This window comes from Anopheles moucheti, chromosome 2 (assembly GCF_943734755.1).
Source record: "Anopheles moucheti chromosome 2, idAnoMoucSN_F20_07, whole genome shotgun sequence".
NCBI classification, from domain to species: Eukaryota; Metazoa; Arthropoda; class Insecta; order Diptera; family Culicidae; genus Anopheles; species Anopheles moucheti.
In genome coordinates this window covers 28,795,233-28,815,025 of record NC_069140.1, presented here as the reverse complement: position 1 = coordinate 28,815,025, position 19,793 = coordinate 28,795,233, and the positions used below count along the sequence as shown (strand labels likewise).

At 44.0% G+C, this 19,793-nt stretch overlaps 1 protein-coding gene across 1 annotated transcript in view; it reads left to right on the top strand.

Moving 5' to 3' along the window:
• Positions 1-445: 445 nt before the first annotated feature.
• The window catches only part of LOC128296991 (contactin-4), a 91,448-nt gene continuing 72,100 nt past the window's right edge, over positions 446-19,793 (top strand). Inside the window, exon 1 of the mRNA XM_053032528.1 lies at positions 446-542. Within this exon, the coding sequence (XP_052888488.1) occupies positions 464-542 (79 nt within the window). The 5' untranslated portion in view covers positions 446-463. The remainder of the gene's footprint in view (positions 543-19,793) is intronic.

Below are 19,793 nucleotides of genomic sequence, written 5' to 3'. Positions count from 1 at the left end.
GATGAGCCGGTGACGCCGCTTGGGTTCAAAGTTATAAATTAGCTTCCATCGAGGGAAGTTGATCGATGAATTTGTGGCATAGCGGTATAGCTGTCGTACGGTAGTAGAGAAAGCCTGAGAGCTTTCGGTGCCAACAGCTGGAGTATCAAAATTACGTTACATGTGCAAACAGTGTGTGTGTGTGTGTTTGTGTATGTGTGGGAGTTTGTAAGCGAGCTAGCGTGTCAATGAATGGGGAGAAAAACATTTCCTAAAAGCATTTTAAGGTACAACTTTCAGCGCGTCAGGTATCGAGTGTTCGAGTGCTAGCGGCTGTGACGTGTCGGCGGCATCTGGCACAGATAAGCATAAAAAGTATTTCTACCCCAAAACACGCAAGGCATGATAAGCGTTTGTTACGGGGAAAGCGAGAGACATAGTTGAAGTATCGAAACAGTGAAAATAAACTTACACGGCAGCCACTATGGAGTCTTCAATGCTGCTACAGCTGGGCGGTCTGTTGCTGTTGTTCATAGTTCAGTACACTGCAAGTGTGAAAGATGGTAAGTACACATAAGTTTTAAGAAAGTAACTAAGAGCAGACGAAACATTGTTATTGAAATTTTTATAACTGTTTGAAAGTGTCAAACGTCTTGGACATTTTGAATGAACAAAATGTTTCATAAGCGACCATGCGCCTCCATTAGATTTAGCCGTGCTTTAGTTTTAGTAATGTTTAATTTTATTGTTTTTTTTTTGGGTTGTACAAACGAGAAATTAACGCAGTTTAGCAGATTTTTGCTAAAACAAAGATAAACATTCCATCGTATAATGTAATACGAAGTTGTTTTGTATAATGCAAATTCACTGCAGTATTTTACTAACGACCAGGCGTCTCCATTAACATTTCAAATTTCTGTTACTGTACGTATCTGTTCGAGAGTATAATCTTTGTTTAAACTATGTTTCCAATAGAAATTCAATGGGATTGCGAATAATTAATTTTGATGTATTACTATAATTGTTATGTAGTTTACAAATTATTTTTCAAAAGATATAGATTCGATTCGTTTATACCATTACGCAAAGAAAGTTAGATAATGCCGCGGTTTGATCCATTGCATCAAGTTTAAAAACTATATGCACAAAAGTGTAATATAATTTATCAGCACAATCTTTCTACGTTTAATACAGGCGTAGAGATCTGGGGAGCGATAAATAAGTTACTCTCAATATGTCATGATGAGAGTCGAGATTGAACGCCAGGCGCACTGCTCGGCAGCAAGAAACAGGGCGTACAGCGCCAAAGTGAATGGTGAATTATGACGAAGAGCCGTTATGAAAATGGCTTCCGTTTTGGTCCATTGCTTTATTAATTTATGGGCACGGTGGCTGAACTTTCCTACCCGGTCAAGAAACGAGACAGAACCGCTCCTTGCTCCGGGCCGGTTGGCCCCAAACCATGAATCGACACAACGGCATCACAAAGCTATAATTTCGTGAATTTAACGGGTGGTGTGCCAGTGTGTGTCAGTTTGAATGGTGCGCCGAATGGTGACAGAAAATGAAGCGAAAGATGTTACACGAACGGCTGTCTTCTCCGCGCCGAATGAAATCGATCGACCAAAAGAATGACTAAATGAAGCACCCTCGAAAATACAGTCCGTGGGGTACATAAAATTGTAACGATAACAATTTGGGTCGGCTTTGGGTGCTGTATTTCGATTATAGACCATCGTTGAGCGGGAGTTACTGTGGCGCAAAGCTTTTGAGTGGGAGGATGTGGATCACGACCTCTCGTCAGTGGCGTGATTTTCGGCAGGGTGGGTTGTAGGACGACGGGATGTGGTGGGTGATGATGGAAAATCAAATGGCTCGTTGCTCGTTAAATTCCAAGCAAGCAGTTGTTACTGGGCCCATTTGGACGGGACTGGGCTTGAAATTCGGGAACGAAACCGTGCAACGAATGGTGGTCGCAAATTTGGCAACATTTCGTGGTTTATAGTACATCAAGTTGGATAAAATTTGAAATCGTGCCTGAGGCTTTCGCTGGCTTCTAGGGCACGAGTTCGGACAGAGTCCGGAAGTGTATATGATTACTTTTTTATTATGCACGCTTTACGAATAGATGTAAAAAAGAAGTATCTTGCAAAACATGTTTTCGAAACTTTTCCAAAAAGTAATTGGATACAAATCAACTAATTTTGAATCGTTTCTTAAAACAGCTATGGTACAAGATGAATATTCGCATTTTTGTGTTTTGAATGATGTTTCACTAATGTTCAAAACAAGTACCAGAAAACTCACACCAGAGCCGCTGAAAAACATGACTGACAGCAATATTTCTTTAGCAGCGCAGATAAGTAAAAGCAATTCGTTTGAATGAATATCATAATAGGCTCCAAATTCTTAAATGCATAAATTCACATCTAAGTCGCCTTGCTGGTGGATAAAACGTTCCATCAATTTCGGTTTAATTTTCCTCTGAATGACTCTTGCTTAATTGAGATCGTTCTAGAAAATGTCAAATTACAATGCCCTTCACGGTGCGAGCGCCAACCAGCCAGGCGTAATGCATTCCGGGAACGAATGTCCTCGATGATAGTAGGAAAACCGTTTTGCCACATACATCGCACACACACACACAAGCATATACACACATGCATGCATGTTTTATCATAAATCAATTTATTTGTACGAAAAGTTTTAATCTCATAATCTGATGATGGATGGAGTTAGTCCCGTTCAGTGCTCGTATAGTGTGCGCTAGTTGTGTGCAGAGACATTCCGAACCGATCCGGGTTTGAAAGTTACTGGTAAAAGAGGCAAGATTATTGATGCATTTCCAAGCAGACTAAGTGGTTTCCTCCCGATCACTGGCTGCACACCACGTGTTCGTGTTGCTGCCCTTCGCATTGACACAGGCTCACAGCGGCTCCCTGTGCATAACGGGGACCGGGTTTTATGAAATATTACATCGAAGCCAAACATCCTTCAAAGTGGGGAACGGAACCGCAACAAAGGACAAACTATTTGCCCAGCACAAAACCAGTAAAGCAGATACGCCTGAGCTTGTTATCCAATAGATTTTGTGAGCGAGAGCAACTAGCTAGGATCACACGTCCGGGATGGGTGCGAGTTAGTTGCCACTGCTGAACTGACATCCGTGCGGTAGGATTTACTATTTCCTTCTAGTATACCAACGGCTTCGGTGTGTGTGTTTTTTTGTGTGTGTGTTAGCTATCCAGCAGATGGTAGTTTGCATGGCCGGGTCAAACATGCAATTCTAGAAGGTGTCAAATTCATTTAAAATAGATGATGGTGTAATGGCATGCTTTGATATTTGATAAACCCACCTATTCCGGTGCTTCTGCTTGCGAGAAATTTCAAATGAACGGAGATAGTCCATCGCTTCCGACGTTCTGGAGCACAGGGCACAATAGCAGAGAGTTTATTAAATGTACCTTTGTTAAGTAATGAAAACCATGTACTTCCATGACTAACGTTACGAATCGCGTTGGACACCAGCAACAAAGAAGCAACACATGGTGAAGTGTGATTTGTAGAAAGCTTGAGCGCAGATAGTTGGATCGGTCGGATAAGTAATTTATATCATTCTTTTAACACTTCTGACTGTTGTGGATGAGACTGAATTAGCTTGACTTGGTATTAAACAATTTCTTCATTTTTTAATCTTGGACAAGTGAGAAGGGATTTTGTTGTTGAAATAAAACATCGCGACAAACAACCAATTTTTGCCAGTTTGCATTAATTTCTGCCTCGTAGTCACCAACTTGTGACAGTGTGTATCAATTTTTTTTCATCAATAGTTGATGGAATAAAGATCAATAAAATACCAACAATAATTAACGTTGATGTTATTTTTAATTGAGCGTAAATCCATTAAATTGAAATTCAAAAAGATTTTCACGTACTAAATTGAAACAGAAATGCTTGCAAGACTATTTTAGTACCCCAAAACTAGAGATAAAATTCAATGTTTTTAAGAAAATTCATCAAACCATAAACTTTATTCGTAATAAATTTGATATTACTATGTTTGCAGTATTTGTTAAATAAAGCAAAAATAAATTAATGCAAGTCTCCGACAATATGTTTCAAAATTTAAATTGTATTTGCAAGATAGTGTTGCAAGGCTTTGTTGCCTGCAGCCAAAACAATTCCATCGAACGTAATTCAATGCTTTTGGTTGCAATTGCGGTTCTTCAACACACTCACCCGTCTCGCTACGAACGTTATGTATGTAGCCGTAAATCTCGTAATTGAAAGTGGAACCATACGTTCGTTGCACCGTGATGTGTGCTATTCATATTCCTACCAGACGCATATTGATTACACAAAACTCATTTACGTTCAATTTGCATTCTTTTGTTCGGTCAACCGCTGGCACCGTCACTCGCATTTCTTCCATTTCGTTCGATGTGTTGGTATCGCTAGCATTGCAATATTGACGGCTGTAATGTATTGTACCAGTCTGATGGTTGGATGGTGATGGTTGCTATGTTGAGTCACGCAGTTCTGTAGTTTGATATAGGCTGCTATGATGATAAAAGTTTAAACAGTATTAATGCATAATACGCATTTGTATCATAAACCACAAATACCATCCAATTAGCAAGCATTTCTAAAGCTGCTATTTAATCCTCAACGTAGCAATTATCGTGGTAAAATCCGATATTCCAGATTCGTCACCGGCTTAACACGAAATTTGTGAAATGTTATGCCATTAGGTTAGGCGAAAAATGCGAAAATAATCAGATAAAATCTACAGCAACAGACAAACGCGTAGCAACAGCATCGCCCGAAACATAATTTTCGCTCGGAAATACTTCAAACTAGTTCGCTTAATTGCATTATTTAGCGCGTTTTACGATCGACGCTAGTAATAAAATGTTCACACAATTTCCCCAGCAAGCTGTCCACATTCCGTGCAGTGCAGTAGCATATTCGTTAGTCAATCTTGTCCCAAATTGCTGCCCGGCTGTCCAAGCCCATGCTGATCGCCGCACGGAAACGTACCGCCCCCGGGAAAGTTATACGCTTAGTTATGCAGTTTATGCTGTTTCTGATTTGATTGTGCTCGTTTTGTGCCGAACTTTCGCCGCACCGTTCCGGCTTTTCATGCAAAAGATATGTGATTTAGTGTTGGAGCTTAATGAACGGCGCAAAGGAAAACTTTTCGCCGACCCCGTCAAAACAGCGTACCCCGCACCCGGAACCGTCCGCGTGGGCCGGACCGTTTCCTGCCGGCGGACGGTTTTCAATCAGTCTTCTCCGTCCCGATTGGCGTGGCGTAGTTGGTGCGGGAGGAGGCTGGCCGGGGGTTTCCGAAACCATTGCGGTGGATCTTTCCTGTCTCGATTTGGTGCCGCGTCTAGGGCGCGTCCTTTACCGGTTTGGTAGCAGTTGCTTTAGTCAAACATTCATTTTAATCTGCAATTAGCTTCACTTTCGGCAGTCGCGGCTGCCTGTAAGAGGCTGCGGGAATCGAGCGTTTCATGTTTGTTAAGCAGTGGCACCGGAAGCGAAATCGGAAGCCCTTGGTTTCCGTTGGGAAACTTTGCATCTCGGCTAAACCCCATCCCCAGCGGAGAAATGGGTTTCAAGGATGAGAAATAAGCAAACGATTTGTCAGTTTGGAATTGAAAAGTGGTGCAAGATGGTATAAAACATAACGAGAGAGTGGTTCGGCTAGAAGTCATGAATGAAATCATACAGTGCCTTTGATTCAAGCTGAAAGCAGCCTATGTCACGTTGAATGATAGCAATATTAAATTAATATGTTTGAATTACAAAATTCTTATATTTAATTAGTTTGAATATAAATTGCTTAAATTGCTAGGGCCTCCGTGCAAGTAGACGAAAAAGAATTCTATTCCAGCTTCTCAGCTATTGGAAACGTTCTCAGCTATTGGAACATCCAGACTAGTGATGGGAAAAGTTCCAAAAGAAAAAAAGGAGCGGTTTGAAAATGTTCACTCCTGGAAAGGAGCGGAATCACTCCAACAGGTTTTTGAACCTGGTCCTACAAAAAAAATGTATGAGCCTGAGATGCCCTGCAGAATATAAGAAATATAATATAATATACCGTTAAAGTTGTTTAACATGTAACATTCATTAAATTACATCACGTTTAATTCCTTTTTCAAACATTATTCCTTTGCTTGTATCGACAACTCGGTGCTTGTGCTTGTTGTGCTTGTTAATATAGATTTTTTTGGACTTTTATCAATTTCTACGCTCGGTGGAACTAGAAAAAGGACACTTCCGATCTGCATCTCAAGGAATAAAGAGCTAGTTTGTTAAAAGGGAACCCCACGACTTATTATTATATATTTATATATTATATATTTTATATATTATATATTTATATATTTATATTTAAACATATAACTATTATTCATATATTTATACATTTCATTTATCTTACATTTCTAATAAATTAACACGAAGATAAATTTCACAACAAAACCCACGAGTGCTAAATTTCACAACAACAACAAAATGCACGGGCTAGCTTGTCAACTATAACCACTGAAATTTGGATCCGTTTCTAGGATTGAAATTTGATACCGTTCCTAGGAGAGAAATTTCAAGCCGTTCCTAGGAGTGAATTTTGGTACCGTTCCTAGGAGTGAAATTTCAAGCCGTTCCGAAGAGTGAAATTTCGATCCTTTCCTAGGAGTGAAATTTGGTTCCGTTCCTAGGAGTGAACTATGGAACTGTTCGTAGGAGTGAACTATGGAGCTGTTCGTAGGAGTGAAATTTCGGAGCCGTTCCAAGGAGTGAATTTTGGAACTGAGGAGCAAAATGTTTTGAACCTGGTGTCGTTCACTCCAGTGGTGGAGCGGAACCGTTCCACCAGGTTCGTTCATATTTTCCCATCTCTAATCCAGACTCATCAGACTCCCCAAACGTATTTTTCAACACTTAAATATAATAGGCAAGTTGTGTTGCGTTCTAAGTGGTAATCATTTACAGCTGACCCACCGCCCCATAAATAACGTCCCATTGATTGCGCCGCTGAACTTTGAGCGTTCGTTTCGGCAATGCTACAACATTTTCACTCAATCAAAGTCAAAGTCGTTGGTACGTGGTTTAAAGATACCGCTTGTGTGCTAAAATTGACCGTAACTAATGAATGGCGCTAAATTTGTCCCCCGGAAGCTTCTACAAATACCGCCGTCGTAGGTATAGTTTGGCCGAGGTTGATTTAATTAGAGCCAATCCCGTTTCGCACCGAACCGAACAAAGCTTGATCCTATCAGATCCTTTTCACCACGCACGCGTCACCGTCTCGTACCGATGGCCTCCGGCACGGGCACGGGGTATTAAACCACAGGCAATTAGGGTAAACTTTTGTCGCAATACCTTAGCACCGCGTCCGAGGTAAGATCATTCATCTTTGCCCCCCATTGAACAACTCCGGCCACAACTGCTGTAGTCCACTGCGCTCGCTGTAATCCATCATGGTGATATACCCGGTTGCTCGGTGGACCGTACGGTGCGGTGTGTCAAACGCTGCGTTGACGGACACCCAATCTCACCGTTCAGCCTCGGTAGCGAACCTCATTACGTTAATTACACCCGTAGAACTAGACCGGACGGTTCGGTCCAACAATTCCAACACACCAGACACGGGTACGTTGAAATGTTCATCACCATCAATCATATTTCGTAATTCTGTCAAAAGCTCCAACACCCCACGGTGCCCACGGTGGTCCACAATGGTGACACACTGTGCCTTCCGGTTTGCCACGATCGCCTGTTGCTTCGGCCTGTTTGGACACGAATAGTGACTAGTGGGGGAGAGCAGGAACGAGCGAAGCAAACACTGCACTGGACATGTCAAAACCGAAATCCCACCAGCCCTGACGTGCCTGGTCGAGGATTGGCCGAGAAACCTTCGTCAAAAGTCATCCGACATTATCATCTACGGGGGAGGGAGGGTTTTTTTCTCGAGATCGAAATGATAGAGACCACTGCGCTCTGCAGGTGGTTCACTGGATAAGGCAGAATTTGCATCGAGAGAAAGTTTGTTGCGAATGTTATTTTTTACCCAATTGCTCACCGGAGCTGAGGCCGGGAACTCTGTTAAAACCCGGACACAATCGCCAACCATTTGGCATGCTTTTTACCGAAATGTCCGAGATGTGAGTAGCAACTCCCTGGGAGCATTTTTTTCCTTTTCCTTCTAGAAAGATCACGATCCATAAACCACACAGGCACAAGTGGTGGAAAGAAAAGGCTCATCAACTATCAAACCCCGAGCCTGGGTCTAGAGTGCGCCACATAAAGCATCCGTAAACACGTTTTAAATAAAACCAGGCCTTATCGGGGAAAACTCTCCTCCAGCGGCACAGTTTTAAGGATGGCGGCAAATTTATGCACTCCCGTTGGGACCGTGCGCCATGGCAAGTGGGGGGAAAATTTTGAAAAATTCGTCCCCATACCACACCGTGCACCCCACACCCACACTCACAATTGGCATACCTTTTTTAACGAGCCACCCAAGCAGCTGACCGGTCCCACTTCCGCTTTCGCTTTCCCGAGTGCCATTTGCCAAAAGGGGCGCACAATTATACGGCATAATAAACTAAACAATGGTATGCAAATTTCTACAAATTCAATTAAAACAACGGCTTCATAATGCACGGGGGGTGAGGGCTGTGACATGCGAAGCGCGCGAGCAAGTGAGAGAGCAAGTGTGTCCCCGATTGAGTGACGAAGGGAGTTGAACACTTCAAGTCCGAGACCGTCAGAGGGAAAGTGGCTATTCGTACACCGTGGCGTTGCCACACTCTCCAAACCGACCCCGGGAGGCAAAACTTACCAAGAGCCCGTACCGAGTAGTGCTTGCTGAAGGATGAAGTGTCTCGTACATTTCCCATCAACAGTGAGGCTCCGGCCTCTCCGAGTGGTTGCACAGCCCAAACTCGATCTCTGTCTCTAGTCGCACGAGGAACGAGGAACAAAAAAAGATTTAAATATTTTAGCATAACATTTGAATACACAAACGTTTGCACCATTGAACATGAACACTGGTCCCCCCCCGATCACCCCGATCGCTTCTCACGACGGACACGACGGCCCCGGTTGGGTTTTGGGGTTGGAAGATATTAAGCTTCCTAAATTTATTTCCAGCTAGATTGGATCGGGGTGGGCCCGAGGTCAGTACGGCTCTCCCTTTTATGCTCCGCTCACTCGTGACTTGTGAAATGGCGGCAGCGTTCATGCAAGCTTTAGCAGCACGCAGAGCTATCCGATTGTCACTTGCCGATCCACCGCCGACCGAACCACGTTGCAAATGCGCATAGAAATGCATTCGCAATGCAAAAGCGTACCGACGACGACTCACTTTTCGACACGCTACACACTGGGCCGAAGTGTCACTGGGAGGTGAGCGTAGGGTTGGGGGCGAGCGCACTGGCCGTTGTATCCGAAAATAGTAATAATGTATTCGTATTCGGGGCGGAAAATGTTCGGCTCCTTGCGCCCCGTTTGGCCCAGTTTGTGGCGTCCGATGCTTTTTGCACTGGGATTTGGAGGTTCGGAGTTTTGTGCCGACAGCACGACGGACAGCCCTGCGGTCTCGGTTGGTGCAGCGGTGCGGTAGGGGGGCATGCATAATCCTGTGCCGCGGGGAAGACGTACTACTGTCTTCCCGGGCGCCAGGCATTTTGGGGTTGTTCTTGTTGTTCTGGGAACGGTTTGCACAAAAACACCGTCGCACATTCGCACCGGCAGCGACTTGGTGGCGAACGCCGGAAGATACGCCTGCAACCAATCCTGTCAACTTCCTGACAATTTCCCATTTCCGGCAGGGGCAGCACTGCATTTGCCGGACCAGTGTTTTTGCCTGGGACGGCGGCGGTTGAAGTGAGACGGCAAAAGTTATGCTGCAACTTGTGGACACAGTGGAATGGGTGGACCCGCTCCGCTTACCGGTTACCCGGTTTCGACCGCATTTGTGAAAGCAATAGTTTAGTTTCAATTTCCATATGATCGTAAGTGTACGACCGGGAGCAATTCCAGCGCTGACCCTGTTCTCGTTCGCATGCGTTTTGGAATGATGCTTTGGGCCGGATGTATTGATTTGAACTAATACCGAGCACACCCACACATGTATAAACATCGAGCCCGTAAAGAAGTTTTCCGAGCTTTTTGAGTGAAGTTTTGTGGGAGAGCTCATTTATATTTCCTGTCCCGCCTGATTCCTGGCTTCCATGAACTTTTACCTATCATGAAGTTTAAGTACATATCAACATGAAATACCAATTTATGGCAAAAACAAATACGAAGAAAGCGTTCCTTCGTTCCCATTATTTGTAGAATGAGTAGTATGCTTGGTATTTGCCTTGCCTGGTGATGCGTACATCTATAAAACATGGCACAATTACTGTCCTTTGCCAATATTGGCTTGTAAAACTCATGCACTCACCGATGCATTTGGTAAATAACGAGTATTTACACAACCATTCCCATTCTTTGTTTGTTACGTTTGAATGAAGGCGGTAATTCTTGAAAAGCATGCGAGAGAAACCCCTCAGGAACGATCCCCCTGAGCGATGTTTCAGTTCAGGCATGTCGGAATGCAAATTAATAGTTGTAAATGCCGATATTACGGATCGTTGAAGCTGTGGGGTTTATTTTAATTAGACTTAAATAAGATTACAACGTGTGGATGGGAAAGTAAACAGTGCAGAGAGTATAATAATAATGATCGTGGTTTTTTTTTCATATTTATGCTGGTTATGCTATTTTATAATTTCCTTGAAGGCATAGCATTGATGCTAGGCGCTTTTCTGGTAGAAATTTGTAAGAATTTGTTTGACTTATAAATATAACGATATGATTTCTTTCAGAATTGTATTTATGATTCTGGCATTATTTGTTCAATATTGAATTTTCAAAATAAATGAATGATTCTGAATCTCTACATCGAAGCTTTAGAAGTATTCCAACGTCGCAATTAAATGCAACTATTTTTAGTCTATTTAATTTTAGTTAACCAAGATAGTTGAAATATATTACTGCATAATATTACAAATTTTAAAAATTGTAACGTCGAAGAAAATAATTTGTAACACTTCAGAAATTCAAAGATTTGGGGATTTTATCAGTAAAAGAATCAGTGGTTCTTGAAAGATTCCATTATCAAGACGCTTCATAAAACTTTGAACAAATGTATGAAGTTTTACAAACAAGAAGAGGATCATGATTATGATTAATGAAACTTCGCAAAAGATTCAGAAAGCACCGCACTACACTTCAATCACCAATTACGGTATAATGTTCGATAAATTACCGAAACTGATAGAAGAATGACAAACCACAACACTTTTTGCCAGGCAATCAGTAGCAGAAACAGTTCCGAAGAAAGATGCGATAATGCCTGGACGATAAAGACTGGGATAAAGACTTGAACGATAAAGCTTCAGTGTGACGAAACGGTGAAGATGACTTACCATTAGATGAAAATGAAAACACGGGTTCGTTTTACTCGACAGAGCGGAAACGCCGTCACCCTATCCCTTCATTGGTGCTCGAAATTTCTGCAACTGATAACGGGCACAGGGCACGGGGTTCGTGGGACAGTGTAGCGAAGGAAAAGTCAAATGAAGAATTTCCATTCCCTATTACTCTGTGACGTACCAAAAAAAAACCAACGTTTAGGCAGATAACGGTTTGCACGGTTGAAGTCTCCGTTTCTTTTTCATCTCACCCGTTCCCGTACTCGTCAAATAAACAAACCGCATACTACTTGCACTCTTCTCCTGCCGTCTCATCACCGTCCTGAGGCATGTTGGTACGGGACAGTGCGCCTGGGAGAAAAACGAACCTGAAAAGCGGCAAAGTCGTGGGGTGTTCCACGAACATCCCGCTCCCGCTGGCATCCTTCCCGGTGCAGCTCGTGAGGTAACATTATACACATCGATGGTCTTTACTTTGTTCTTCCATTATGCTGCTCTTTCGAGGCAACCGACCATACCGTTGGGACAATCTTTTCTACTGCCTGCCGTTTGTTTTGCACCGAAGCGGGCCCGCAGAGATGAGAAGCGTCGTAGAATGTGTTGCCAGGGCATAATGGTTCCAGATGGCGAAGGATGTGGTTTGACGAAGGCAAAAAGAAAGCCGTACAGTCTGCAAAGACGTTAATGTTTGTTGGGACCGGGCAGCTGGGTGTCGAAAAGGGGAAAACGTACCATGCGCCCGGTAGGTCGTTCGGAACATTTTGATAACCCACCGACGAATGGAGACGCCCGGTAGCCCGTGAACAAAAGTTTGGGAAACATGAAGATCTGACCGAGCAATGGGTAGCAAATGAGCTCGTTGCCAACCCCCCTCCCGTGAAAGCCAACGCAGAAAGAGTTTCTCAAAAAAGGCAGCTGAAAGGAGGTGATGCGGAGATGAAAATGCGTCGCCATTAACTGGCGGAAAACAAGAACAGCATCGAGCATATTTTCGGCGAGAAATTGGGTCTCGAATTTCAGGCCTCCGTGGAAAATGATTGAGATCACACGAGGAAGGTGTGTGAGTGTGAGAGAGAGATAGGGTAATAAAAGGGAAAAAAAGAAAAAGTTACTTTAGCGAGGAAGAGAAAGAGAGAAAATGAAGGATCTTGAAAGTAACGAAGTTTGCCTTTGATGACATCAATGCGTGAAGAGTGCCAAGGAAATGTGCTTTTTACCGTCGGATCTACCAACGATGGTTTTGAATACGCTAGACTTTCCTGGAATATTATTTGGCAGAATACCGAAAAATAAACACAATCGAAAGGAAAAGGTACAAATTCTCAGAAAGGTAATCACTGTAGGATCGATGCTGTTGAACGAAAGAGACAACAGAATAACAAAAGGTATGAGGAAGAAACAATGAAAAGTAAAATTTTACTTTGACAGAGCGTACATCGTACTTCAATCACCGCCATGTTTACCGAAACATGAAGCACAGAGCCAGATCCTTTGTTATGCTGGTATATATTTAGAACACTGCTTGTTTGCTTCGGTGTTAGTGTCATTTTACCAAAAATAAAAATTCCCGCTCGGAGTTTACAAAATGGTACGCAGTTTCATGATCAAAGAAATGGTTTTAATCGAATGAGAATCGGAACGTTTCTAATTCCATCACATGGCATTGTCATAGCGAAAGGCAACAAGCGGAAAACATTTGCAAATCATGCAGAAATGATGGCATTTGCCAAATTGATTGATATCATCAACTAATTGACTTGAAAATTGAGCGTTACAGCTGTTTGTTAGAGAATGGCGATTGAAGAGGCTCTAAAACGTAGTGACACTTTGCATTTTGGTGGCTTTTAAGATAATTTTTTGATTTGCATTAAAATAAATATTGATTGTGTTTGTAAATATGTTAAAATTAGAATTTCCAACGATACCATGCGACGGGCACAATCGTCTCAATTTCCTGAACCTTCTACCTACGATGCTGTTTAGGTAATAGAAGCTGTTCGGTGCGCTTCAATTTCTAACTTACCCCAAAATGGATTAGCATAACTGAGGCTTAGCCGACGGTTCCAATGAAACAAATCGCTCGAGTTGGTTTATACTATTATCATACTTAGCGCACTGCCATTTGCACAGCCCTATCAGACCGAATCTGCGGTAACCCCGGACCGGGTGCCGTGCCCGCCCTGCCGCATAGCAACCTTTGAACCGAATCCATTTCTAAGTCCACGCGTCACGGCCAAAACGATGGGTGGCCCCCGAAAGTTGGTGGCCGCCGCCGCCGCCGGGCGCACTCTGAAATTCATCATAATTGGATTACTCTAATCGAGTTTAAATTAACGACCTGCCTGCCGGTCGTCGTGCACGGGCAAGTCAGATTTAATTATGGCTACGTGAGCAAAAGGAATAAAATGATGCAAAAAAAAAGAAAAAACGGTGACGACAAAAGTACAAACGACAAATTCGCCGAAGGAAATCCCAACGACCCGGTAGTACAGTACGGTGGCACTTTTTCTTTGACAAAAATTGAGAAAATTGCTTTATAACGACCATCCCGGCTTTCTGACGGGTGTTGCACTAGGGTGGCTAAAAAAAGGCGGAAGATAAAATTAGAAGCAGCGGAAGGAAAATCTAAGCGGTCAATCATGGGCGATCTAGAGAGGATTTAACCGTTTTACAATGGTCACATAGTACGAGCAATGCGCAATGGACGATGATTTTCGAGGCGACAATGCACACAATTTTTTTCACGTTTTACTGTGCTGTGTTTTACTTTTTGTTGCGTCTGTCAAAGCAAAGAGTCATAAATTGCTATATAAAAACATAATTATGAAACGTAATTAAATAACATTTAAGATGTACTGAAAAATACTGGAAGAGTTTTTAATTTCAAATATGGATTGATCTATATTTAGGGTAGATCTTGTAAATTACTACGAATTTTATCATCTGTTAAAGACTTAATATACTAAAGTATAAAACTGTGAAAGGTTGAAGAAACCTCAAAAACTACGAAAAACTGATATCAGGGCACACAAAATACAAATTGCCATATTTTTGTCAAAATCAATGCAAATTTCGCAGTCAGTACAGTTAACAAACATGTGTCAAGAGTAAAACAATTCATGACCATAATTAATAATCATTTGCAATTGAATTATGTTATGTTATAAATTGTAACGATCTTCTGCTTAGTCGTCGATCACATCAGTTCTCTGAGATGCTTGGACATTAGGGTAATATTTGATTCGCTCTTTAGATCGTCCATCATTTATCATTTTAATTTTATGTTTATTCAAATAAAAAAAAGAATCTAAACAAAGTACGGTAAATTTCGGGGATTCAATTGCAAACACACTGGTCAACAATGTCGCCATACTCGTGAATCCTTCGGCAGGACAGCAAAACCAACATGTCACACATGTAAACATCTTGCAGAACAGCAAGCTATTGTCGGGGCGTGACCAAGTGCCCATGTTACCGGTTTTGCAAAGTTGGTCCAAATTTGTGCTTTCCACGATAAGAAAGCGAACCGTAGTGACCCGGGTCGTTTGGGAGAAACGTGCCTTCTCCAAAACCCACTCCCCGTTTTCTCACACACATGCTGTACTTTTTTTTCATACGGCTGGTGAAATCAAGCGGCCAATAAATTTTGCAGTCTTTTCGATAATGTTCAAGTACGTTATTTATGAGTTTTATTAGACCGTGGCCAATATATCAGCTCTGTTTGTGTGGGCATCCCGGGTATCAAACTGCGTCGTCGTTGGGCGGTGGCGCGGGTTGATCGAAAAGTCATTCCGGGGGCTTACAGTAACGATAAAAAGAGCCCCCGGAAGTTCGCACACACACACACAAACGCATAACCACATGCATGCGTGCGTGTGTGTTGCGTGCGCGTTAAGAAGCTCAACTGTTGGGGGCCAATTAATTTATGTCTATTTTTGCTCATCTTCATCACACGAAACGACACAACCGGCAAGTGGTTAATGTTTTCTGTATTATTTTTTGTGTGTTGTTTCTGTGAACAATGCATGCGACCGTGGAAGATTTGTGTATGTGCGTAATATGGTTTTTTTTGCCGCCTGCTTACGCAAGGACGCTCCGGGCGGTCCTGAGATCCTGCGCACGATGAGGACCCTGAGCAATGCCAGGTAATGATTTATGGTGTATCATAGGCCATTATTGTGTGCGGGAGGTTGTCGTGCCCGCCCAGGGCGGCATGAAATATGCTCGCGCGTATTAGTGCATATCATTCTGGAGGAGACATTATCAACGCGGTCTCGAATTGCTGCAACTCGTTCCTCTTTGAGGCCCTCAATTTACTGCCACGCGTGAGCGAAAGTGGCGGAAGGCTGTACAATACTTCGATGTGATGCTGTAACAAAGTTAAAATGGGCTTTCGAAAAATGGGCTACATAATTTCGAGCGCTTGCGGCGATACTCGGGTACGGCGAGCGTGTGAATGATTGTTTACGACGCAGAGAAGATGTTATGGGGAAGCGAATCATTAACCTGTTTTTACGGCTTCTTTTATTGCGAAGCATCACCGCACGGGCAAGTGATCCTCATATTCAATTGATCGTGATGTTGTGTGCCGAAAGTGTTCGAAGCAGGCACTCACACACGCGCACGCGATGATTGACAGCACAGTGATGCGGTCCATTAGAGAAAGAGAAAATGCTTTTTCTCCCATTAAATTTATGACACGCATAATGTACACCCATAATCAGACCATTCAAGTGTTCCGCCATAAACTAACGTGTTTAAAATATATTTAAAATTGTTTTGCACAACCGCGCACAACCCCAAAAAACGATAACCTTAACGGTGGCAAAATTGAATTTAATAACGAATGTAACGTAGCAACTGCGTTATACTGCTGCTTTCTATAATTGACAGTTGTCCTGTCGGATTCGGTCCGTGACGCGTTCGGGCCCGATCGGGAGCAGGCGGATCGACACCGTAGCCCCTCTGTCGTGCCGCTCTGGCACTGCAAATACAATTTATTCCCGAGACAGATCGAAGCAATGGGCGGGAAGAAGCCAGAGAACAGTCGGACGGTTAGGGACGTTCCGGTTCCGGTTTGGAAATCGAATTTCAAACCATCCATCGCCCGTATCGCCCAGCGCGGTACGGGCCACGGGCTACCGGATGGGAATAAAAATCACAAGCACAAGGAAGTCCTCGGAGCATCCTCGGAGCCGTGTAGTGCGCGAGAACTCTGGAACCGCTTTCGTTTGACACACATTGTAATGCCGGCTAGCATGGGGGCCAGGGCAGGACGCGTGGGAACCATCCGAGCGCAGAATATACGAGCAGAGTTCGAGCGCTGCCGACGAATGGTGGCTGTAAACACATAAAAATAATCCACTTCCAGTCGCTCGGGGTTTTTTGGAGTCGCATCGTGTAAGGAATGCATGGGTAACTTCTGGGGCCGGGAGAGACGGTCGCTGGTGGGAAGGGATTTTATTTCGTTACGAACCGGAAACAACATCTCGCTCTGACCTGCCCAACGAGCGTAAGGTTTACGAGCTTGTTTCTACCCGCGAACGGTGAGGCGAGTGCAAAACTTCTATCTCCACCTCGGAGCACCCGCAACCAAACCGCTCAAGCACTTCCGGTATTCCGGTCCAGTTGCGGACGAGCTTCCGTTTTCCGAGCCAAGCAAATCACGAGCCTCACGGTGGGCCATTTTGGGGTGGCGGGGCGAGAGCCGGATTGCCTATGTCTGACCTGAGCATGGTTCATTGTTAAATATGGTCGCTTGTTAGCGGAAAGAACAGCAATATAATTGAATCAAATTTGATAACATCTCTCACACGGCCACACGGTGCGCGGAAGACGGTTCACCCGATCCGCCTCCTTTCGCTCCGTGTGCTTTTGCCACCGCAAAGCGATTTTTTTGTTGTTGCTGCACTCGGGGCTTCTTATTTTCACTTGCTAGCGCCCTCATCAACACGTGAACCGAACCGGCCCCTGGGTCGAGTGACTGGCGGAAATAGCGCTCGAAAAAAAAAAAAAACGGAAAGAAAGCCAACAACAACGACGAGGCATGAGCATGGATTTGGGCTGTGTTGATTTATGGGTTCCGTTGTGAAATTGAATTTACTTCCACGCTCACTTACACTCGCCGGGCGATCCACTCGAAAAGTGAAAGCTATACGGTTTTGAGCTCACCCTGTCAGGGATTGTCGGTAAACGATGTGTAATGACCTCCACCTTCCGGCCCACGTTGGCCCACTCGACTCTCCCCGTCTCTCCACGGAATTTCTGACGCTGACGCCTCCGCCTGCCGATAAAGATCATAAACGTGAAATGTATGTTCCACATAACCACCAAAACGGTCACACAATCGAATCGGAAACACGATAGCAATCAACAAGCATAAAACTAATAAAAATCATAAAGAAACATAATCCCTGTGCGGATTTTCCCGGGCAAAAGCAGACGGGGACGACGGGGCAAAATTGAATTTTCGCTTCCCAGGGTTTTTGTTTCGTGGATTAAAGAGGTTATGTTTCCCCGAAGCCCGCTAGGGATGGAGTCGCAATTCGGCCGCAACCTAGCCGAGACCGAGACGATTGTAGGAATGTGGTTCCACCTGCGTTTACAAATTCCACCGTGCCATCGTACATCGTCCCATGGTCGGTCGGTGATTCATTTGTTGTGTTCCTGCTGCTCGTGCAGCCATCTTTTCTCCTCCGTGTGGCCATTGTTGAAATCGATTTGTTGTAATTGAATTTCTTTTCAATTGGCCACCAACAATGTTTCCCGTATTGTGGAAAGCAAGAAAGAAATTTCTTTCTCGTTATTACATATTCTGTTTTCCCCTCTTGGAACGACCGTTTTTTCCGGTCGGGGGGATGCGCGGCCCCATTTCGTTGCGCTAGGGGGTAATCAGTTTTACAAAGATTAATTACCAGATAACTAGCAACTGTTCGCTGGCAGGTCGTGCTTCTTGCGCACGATCAATTGGGAAAATCGATACACCAACCGTAGAAGATGCTTCTTTGCGAAAGGTGTGTGTGTGTGTGTGTGTGTGGGACCTCCTCACCGCTGAATTAATTAGTCAAGATCCCGCCGACGGGGGTAAGGTTGGGATTCCGAACCCACACAACGCTGTGTCACTCCACCATGATGATAAAAGACCGATGTGTGTCGAGCTGTCAATTAGCAAAATGGTTAATTTACAAAACACAGTTAAAGCTGACGAAGTTGTACCCAGAACAATCGTTCACTTTGGGTTTTGCAAAAGGTTCCGGCGTTCGCACGGTATTGTTTGCTGAAACTGCACTCTTTTGCTCGCCCAAAATCGATTCATCTCAATTAGCGCGCATAAATGCGTTGACAGAATTGCTCGGTTTGTTGGAGTTTGTATTTAAAATGATTTATTAAGATAAATAGTGTTCGGTGGAGAGGGAGGGAATAGAGCGAAGGACAAAAAACGAGTACGAATATTAAAAGAAAATAAAGTTACTTCGCCTGCGTCACCTTGCCGGGGTGGGGTGGGGGCTCATAACAAACATGTGTTTCTTCGTATAAATCAAAGTTTATCAATTGATTGCGGTTGATTTGGTTGGAAGAAACTCTGTACACGTAGAAAAGTTCATTAACCTTCCTCTTGGCACGATGGAACACGATGCTGGGGGCTGCCTGTCCATACGCACACGTCCGCAGCAGGTTTCGCTCGTAACTTTTCTCATCTAAGGTCAGCTCCATCAGGTCCCGGTCTTCGGTCCAGGGAGCCCTGTTTTCAGAAGAATGTTTCAGATCCTTCGGTACGGTTTGTTGTTGTCCGTGCAGAAACAAGTAACAAAAAAAGAAAATGTCCTCCCACCCCCCCCCCCCCCCACCCCCCGCACACCCGGCAATGGCCCTGTTCATTCGCTTCACCCGGATGATAAACTCATGCAAAGTTAGGGCAACAGTCGGACAGAGCAACATTCTGCAACTTTTACCGTGCCTGACCCAACAGCGTACTTTACGAGTTTGACCTTCCCGAAATGCTAACCCCGGGAGTAAAATCGTCGACGACGGTGATCTCGCATCAAAGTTTCGTATATTCCCATTTGCAGCAGAAACTGCTCCCACTCCGCTCCGAGCATTCCGAGGGAGAGAAAGTCCGGACATCGGGCCGAATAGCTAGCGAATGGTGCAGGGTGTGCTGCTTTTAACATATTTATGAGATGTGATGAACAATAAAAATCTCAAAAACAGAAGTTTCGTTTCGGGTTTCCACGCGCCGCCCAGGGTTTCTCTTCCCCTTATTCGCGCCCAGCGTCGATGGGTCCGACCGTACTGCGCTAGCTAATCCGACGAAACCCG